Genomic DNA, 8,204 nt, shown 5'->3' with positions numbered 1-8,204 from the left:
AATTAACAAAGAAACTCGGATTAATTTTTTTTTGGAAATAAAAGTTACAAAAGTTTGAATGAAAACAAATTAAACACTCGACGAGAAAATATATTAACAATATGTTACTATCCAGTGAACGTATTGTCTGTGAAAAATTTGTCGGTGAACGAATTGTCAGTGAACTATTTGTCGCGAATAGCAGAACAAAACTCCTGTGGGAGTGTTCAAGGAATGCGAGAGCTTTCCCATTGCACGGTGCGGAGTTGAAAGAGAGCTTCCACGTCCCTGTCGATAATCCATGCGCGTTCCTCGAGAGACCGCTACACTAATGGCGACTCCTTCACTGTTAGCCTGGTACAACATAGGAAAATGGCAGAGGTTCCCGGTGTACTCGGCCTTCGGCCATGCATTCTAGTCCATGCGCCCGGAGTGCCAGATATACCAGAAATAGCAATGTTTTACATAGGCATTGACTTGGATCTCTTCCAGACAGAACGGTTATGCTCAAGCTGGCCTACACGCCTAGAGCTCGAAGAGCCTTCGGCTCAACTCTTTTGACAATCACACAGTTCCACAACTGCTATGGAACTCTTAACTAAAGGATTTTTTTTTTTACGGAAATGTTGTTTTTTCTGAGGCTTTGAATAAGAGATTGACCTTTTACAAAACAATTAGATCAATTAGATAATCATTATAAGATATCAGTTAGGCCAGGTTCACATCTAACTTCACATTCACTTTCACCTATCCCTTGGTCAGCTGGACCGTTGGGGCACCACACAAGATCTGTCAACCTTCTTTCTCCACTCTTCTCTGTCATTTGTCTTTGATAGAATTTCATTCTAATATTGTTTCTGAAAATATTGAAACCTGCCTGGGTGGACCACTTCGGGGCCGATTATGAGTTTGTTTCCACACAAACTGTCTATGTAACCTTGTTATTGTTAGTCTGGATCAGGGGTGGGCAACCTTTTAGTATCAAGGGCCGCATTCTAAAACTTTTGGGAATAGCGGGCCGCATATGCATATACAACTTCGAAAGATTTTCTAACTGTGTAGAATGACTTTTAATTCATATTTAAACTATTATATTCACCTTCATTCCTTCCTCTGTTTTGCCTTGTTTAGAACCTCTCTCAATGGCAGGCCTGTCCATTCTTTAATGTTGTCCTGCCATCGCTTTTTCTGTCTGCCTCTTCTTCTTTTCCCTGGCACTGTTCCCTGAAGGAAGGTCTTTGCGAGCCCCGTAGATCTTGTAATGTGGCCAAAGGTTTTAAGCTTTCGTCTTTTCACAATAGTTAGCAGGTCGTCATGGGCTCCGATCGCTACAGTAACCCTGTTTCTGATTTCTTGGTTTGTGATGCGGTCTTTGAATGTGATGCCTAGGATTTTTCTGTAGCATCTCAATTCCATTGCTAGGATCCTCCTCTCAAGCTCTGCATTCAACGTCCACGACTCGCAAGCATATACAAATGTGGCCATGACCAGAGATCGAATCAGTCTGATTTTGGTGCCGAGGGCTAAGCCCTTATCTTTCCATATTATTTTAAGTTTTGAAAGGGCTGCTGTGGACTGTGCTATTCGGGCCAATAATTCGGGTTTTGTTCCCTCATCTGAGACAATAGCTCCGAGGTATTTGAAGCTGTTAACACTAGTTAGCTTTTCACCTCCAATACTGATGCCTCTTTTAAAGCCCTGATGGCTATTGGTCATAATTTGAGTTTTTTCGGCATTTATTTTGCATGCCATATGCTGCGGAAGTCTTGTCAATGCGCATCACCAGGTCAGCTAGTTCTTCTTCTGTCCCTGCTAGGCCGTCAGTGTCATCTGCGAAGCGCAAGTTAGTAATTCTTCTTCCTCCAATGCTAACAGTACCTTCATAGCCCTCGAGGGCATCTTCCATTATCCTTTCAAGGAAGATATTGAAGAGTGTTGGTGACAGTATGCAGCCTTGTCTTACTCCAACTGTGGTTTTGAACCAGTCCCCAATATTATTGTTGAAGTACACCGCACTGGTGGCCTCCTTGTAGAGGTTCTGGATAACTTTGATTATGTTTTTATTAATGTTGTACTTTTCCATTGTCGCCCAGAGTGCTCCGTGCCATACTCGATCGAAAGCTTTCTTGAAATCAATAAAGACATGGAAAAGATTCTCTTGGTGTTGGAGATATTTCTCACAAAGTATTCTGAGGTTTAGGATTTGTTCTGTTGTGCTGCGACCTTGTCTAAAACCTGCTTGTTTTTCTGATATGATGTTGTCTGCTATCGGTTTTAGCCGGTTTAATATGATTTTTAACAGTACTTTGCTGGGATGACTTATGAGGCTGATGGTGCGATAGTTTTGACAGAGTTGTAAGTTGCCTTTCTTTGGAAATGTTATTATGAGTAATTGGGTCCAGGGTTTGGGCCATTCTCCTGATTGCCAGATCTTGTTGCAAATCATATAGAGTGCGTTTATCATAGTTTCTCCTCCTGCCTGAAGAAGTTCACCAGGAATGTTGTCAACTCCGGCCGATTTTCCCCTTTTCAGGGCTTTTATTGCTGCTGCTACTTCCGAGCGAAGAATCGGATAGTCGTCAATGTTGGAGACTGCCGGGACATTTAGTATCTCTGGATCTCCTGAGATTTCAAAGTTATACAACTCTGAACAGTATTCCGTCCATCTTTTCAACACATCTTTGTCCTCGGTTAAGCATTTGTTGTTTTAGTCTTGTATTGTGTTGGTTCTTCCATGCTTGAGGTAGTGAGGTCCTTTACTAATTTTTTACGCTTTTTTGCTGTTGTTCCTATTAAGTTTTGAATTTTTATTTTGAATTTAATAAACCATTTGATTTGATTTAATTGTCATTGTAAACTAGCTTTCACTTTAGATTTAGACTTAACTTAGGCATTGTAAACCTTAAACTAGATTTAGACTAGACTCCTTTAAAAACTAAAATCAAGAACAGTCATCATGAAATTGCTCTGGCTATTTATCCTAATAATCACCAAATGCACACTAGCTGAACACAGAACTAGATCTACCTTTGTCAACACTAAACTTAAAAAGGAAACAACAGTCATAATCAATCATCACACTTTAGAACAATGCAACTTCAAAAATAACCTAACATACACATCTATAACATTAAAGAAGATTACCCATCACAAATGGAAGTTCTCAATCAGACACAGCAGAAATAAATACCTATCACTGTTAATATTAATGGCAGGAGATGTAGAGTCAAATCCAGGGCCTAGATCTAAAGATAGATGCAACATCTGCAAAAAAATATGCACCCTGAAACAGAAAGCCATTCAATGTGACACCTGCGATGAATGGTACCATGCATCATGTCTCCATATGAATACACCTGTGTATTTTGCCTTAGGCAACAAAGACGCATCATGGCACTGTGTACCGTGTGGGTTACCTCAGTTTACATCAGGACTGTTTGATTCCTTTGATGCGGACACTTCTAACCCATACAACATCCTAAACACCATCCCGAACCAAACTCACCAACCACTAGCCAGATCCACTCCTGTTAAACCTAAATCTACTAAAATTAATACAACAGCCTCACTAAACAAACCTACTAAAGAAGTAATACCAAAATACCTTTAAACCTTAGTTATAAATTTTCAAAGCATTAGGAACAAAACAGCAGACTTAGAAATTTTATTAGAATGTGAGAAACCAGACATAATTGCAGGAACAGAAACTTGGCTGCATCCTGAAATTTATAATGCAGAAATTTTCAATAGTAATTATGAAATTTTTAGAAAAGATAGGGCTGATAATCATGGAGGAGTTCTTTTAGCAATAAAAAACACTCTTATAGCAGAAGAAATTACCTTACCTAACTCAAAAAATGTAGAATCAACATTTTGTAAAATTAATACCACCTCAACATCCCTAATAATAGGCAGCATTTACAGACCACCAAATTCTAGTTTAGAATACATGCAGGAACTATGTAATCAGATTACTACACTTAAAGAGACAAATAAAAATGCAGTTTTTTGGATTATGGGTGATTTCAACCTACCTGATATAAATTGGAAAACACTAACCATAGATAAACACCAAAACCTTAAGGACATAAATGAGCTTTTCATAGAAACTTTACACAACCTAAGTTTAGATCAAATCATTAAAAAGCCAACTAGAATAAACAACACATTAGATCTCTTCTTAACCAACAGACCTGGATTAGTAGTTGATTATGAAATTATCCCTGGTCTATCAGACCATGAGATCATAAAAATACACAGTCAGATAAAAGCAGTAGCCAATACAAAACCCAAAAGAAAAATCTTACTCTGGAATAAATGTAACCTAACACAACTACACCAAGCTGCACTAAACTTTCAACAAACATTCTTATTAGAAAAAGACATTAACCAACCAGTCGATGACCTCTGGAATTTCATTAAAAACCATCTTAAAAGCATAATAGAAAATCATATACCAACTAAATACGCATCAAACAAAATAAATAAATGCTGGTTTAATAATAGACTAAAGAAGCTTTGTAAACAGAAGGAAAACCTCTATAGAAAATTTAAAGAAACTAATGCAGAAAGAGTTTACAAAAAGTATATAAAAATTAAACACTTAACCCAAAAAGTAAGCAGACAGCTGCAGAGTGAATACATAAACAATGTAATATCTAAAGATAACAACAAAAACCTATGGTCATACATTAAGTCTAAGAAAATGGAAACAACAGGCGTAGCGCCATTAAAAGATGAACATAACATAATACATAATGATAATGAAACTAAAGCAAACATTCTAAACAAATACTTTGCATCAGCATTCTCAGCCCCAGGAGACAAAGACATATTACTGAATTTGAACCAAGTAGACAACATAGAAGATATAGTAGTACAAGAAAATGGAATTCAAAAACTATTAGCCAACACCAAACCAAATAAAGCTTCTGGACCTGATGGTATTCCAGCTAGATTACTCAAAGAACTAAGTAATGAGCTAGCCCCAGTGTTCAAAATACTCTTTCAGGCTTCACTAAACCAGGGCAGAGTACCAAAGGACTGGAAAGAAGCTAATGTCACCCCCCTATTTAAAAAAGGAGAAAAATCTGACCCAGGGAACTACAGACCAGTATCACTTACCAGCATCACATGTAAAATCCTAGAACACATAATATGTAGCAACATCATAAACCACTTAGACAAACATAATGTCCTCACACCATACCAACATGGCTTTAGGAAATATAGATCATGTGAAACACAACTAATAGGACTAATTGATGATTTTTCAAAAGGTTTAGATAATAGTGAACAAATAGATGCTATCTTACTAGATTTTTCTAAGGCTTTTGACAAAGTTCACCACCATAGTTTGCTTAAAAAATTAAAATATTTCGGCATTAATGGTCCACTGCATCAGTGGATTAAAGACTTTCTGATAGGGAGAGAACAAACTGTAATAATAAATGGCTCTAAATCAACACCGATAACAGTAAACTCAGGTGTACCTCAAGGTACAGTCTTGGGTCCACTACTATTTTTAATTTACATAAATGATTTACCAAATTGCATTAGTTCAGGAACAAAAGTCAGATTATTTGCAGACGATTGCATAATATATAGAACAATAAAAACAACACAAGACACAGATATTTTACATAGAGAATTAGATGAATTACAGAAATGGGAATCAAATTGGAGCATGTCTTTCCACCCAGAAAAATGTCAGTTGTTAAGAGTAACAAAAAAACTAAAACAAATTAATTCCACTTATCTTATTCATGGCAAACCAGTATCACAGACTAAAAACGCAAAATACCTAGGTGTTATAATAAATGAAAAACTATCATGGAATCCACATATTGATGAAACTACAAAAAAATCAAACAAAGCATTAGGATTTATTAAAAGAAATTTCTATAAATCAAATAAGAACATAAAACTAAAATGTTACTTAACCTTGGTTAGGCCAATAATAGAATATGCATCCTCCGTTTGGGACCCCTCAACTCAAGAAAACATTAAGAAACTGGAACAGACACAAAATAGAGCAGTGAGATTCATAACAAACGAATATTCACATTTGACTAGAGTAACACCTTTAGTAAAATCACTAAATTTAGAAAGCCTTCAGGACAGAAGGCTCAAAAGTAAAGTAGCAATCATACATAAAACACTGAACCATAATCTTCAAATACAAAAACAAAATTTAATAAAATACTCTGAAAGACACAAAGATAAAGGCACATTCCTCGTCCCATATGCTAGGACAAATTTGTACAAATACTCCTTCTTCCCTAGTGCTATTAGAGCATGGAATGGGTTGCCTGAGCTAGCCAGGAAAACCAGTGACTTGGCAGAATTTAAGTCATTGGTTAATATGCATGACTAAATGCATGACGCGTAGGACGTAATCATCTTCTTTTTTGAAGTAACGTCTGTATTATATAAGATAAGATAAGATAAGAAGTCCCTGTTCAATTTCTTGACACTTATTCTCTATCCACTTTTTCTTCGCTTCTTTCAATCCCTTTCTAATCCGTTTGTTGACGCTTTTGTATTCGTGGACATATTTTGGGTCGGACAGCTTTTTCCCTTTAAGCTCCCGTCGCTTGTCACAGAGTTGGAGTATATCCTCTGTTACCCAGGGTTTTTTGGGCGGGCGGAGCTTCCCTTATATTTCCAGGGCTGTATCTGTGACTGCTGTGTTTAGCATATTGACTTGCGTATCGATATCCTGGTCATTGGAGTCCAATATATTGAGGGCTTCAAAGCGTCCTCCTACTTGTGCCTCGAATATGGCAGCTACTTGGGGGTCTTTCAACTTGTCCAAGTCAAATTTTATCCTGGTAGGTCCTTGTTTTGTTACCTTTTTTAGGTGTACTTTAAGGGTCATCATAACAAGGTCATGGTCGCTTCCAATGTCAGCTCCAGGAAAACTTCTTGTTTTAGCCGTATGGATGCTTGTCTTAAAACGCTGTTGCACCATGATATAGTCGATCTGGTTGTGGTGCTCTCCGTTCGGACTGTGCCACGTGGTTATACGCGATTTTTTGTGGCATCCTAGTGTGTTAGCCAGTAAGAGATTGTTGTATTTCGCAAATTCTAATAGTCTTTGACTTCTTTCATTGGTTGAGATGTTACTGTATTTTCCACAAGTGCCTTTCCAGGTTTGATAGGAGTCACTTCCTACTTTGGCATTCCAGTCTCCTTGTACAACAAGGATGTCCTTTTTCGGGACCTTATTGGCCACTTCCTGTAATTGATCATAAAACTCTTCTACTGCCTCATCGTCATATGTTGATGTAGGAGCGTAGGCTTGAATGATGGTGATATTGAAGGGTGATGCCTTTAAACGTATGAAGATGAGTCGACTGGATATAGGGTAACAATTCACAACGCAGTTGTTGTAGTTCCTGTGTACAAGAAATCCTACTCCTTGTTCCTGAACATCTGGTAGTCCACTGTAGTCCAGTTTATGGCCATCTTCTGTTGTTGTTTCACCTATGTTTTTCCAGCGCATTTCAGAGAGTCCTATGATGTTGAAACGGAGTCGGTTAAGTTCATGTGTGAGCTCTTCAACATTTCCTTCGTCTCTTAGTGATCTCACATTCCTTGTTCCTGTGGTGATTTTATTTCTGGTATTTATTTTAGTTTTGCATGGACCAGTAGTATACTTCTCAACCCCTTCTGGTCTGTAACGGTAGGCGCGGCCTTGGTAATCCGGGCGACGGGTTTATTAACGGTCATCATCTCATTTGGTGTAACGAGGGTTAGTTACTTGCATGGCGGCGCCCATCCCTCTCCATGCTGACTACAGCCGAATGCCTCCAATTGTATTCACGTTTCTTAGCAATAATTTTAATTTTTTTTTAAATTTCTGTTGTCTTTTTATATTACAATATCCCCACAAATATACAGTTGTACTTAATGTGCAGTATTTTACTTTTTGCACTCGTGCATAATGTTCGTAACTGTTAAACTATCTTACTAGTTGTTACCCTTGTGACTGCTATCAAATTACAGTCAGTCAAAATCGACCAGTATAATACCAGTAATTATACTTGTTTAGTTTCCACACAAAAAAATGCTTGCTCACTGAATGATACAATATATGTTCTGGAAGTTAAATGTCGGGATGAGCGAAACTGGCCCTTGTGGAGCATCACAAGCGAATGCTGACCATGTCTTTCAATGGTGCATACTAAATCAAGAGACCCGAACAAGACTCTGGCCCCAAA

At 37.7% G+C, this 8,204-nt stretch overlaps 2 protein-coding genes across 2 annotated transcripts in view; one reads left to right on the top strand and one right to left on the bottom strand.

The window, feature by feature from the left end:
• LOC106077005 (uncharacterized) overlaps window positions 1-8,204 on the top strand; it is an 80,865-nt gene that overhangs the window by 6,863 nt on the left and 65,798 nt on the right. The gene's annotated exons all lie outside the window — the stretch shown is intronic.
• On the bottom strand, window positions 6,638-7,486 carry LOC106077006 (craniofacial development protein 2-like). The gene has a single exon (XM_056009634.1). The coding sequence runs from the start codon at window positions 7,484-7,486 to the stop codon at window positions 6,638-6,640; it is 849 nt and encodes a 282-aa protein (XP_055865609.1).

This window comes from Biomphalaria glabrata, chromosome 14, assembly GCF_947242115.1.
Source record: "Biomphalaria glabrata chromosome 14, xgBioGlab47.1, whole genome shotgun sequence".
NCBI classification, from domain to species: Eukaryota; Metazoa; Mollusca; class Gastropoda; family Planorbidae; genus Biomphalaria; species Biomphalaria glabrata.
Note: the sequence above shows the minus strand (reverse complement) of the source record. Positions and strands in the feature narration are given on the sequence as shown.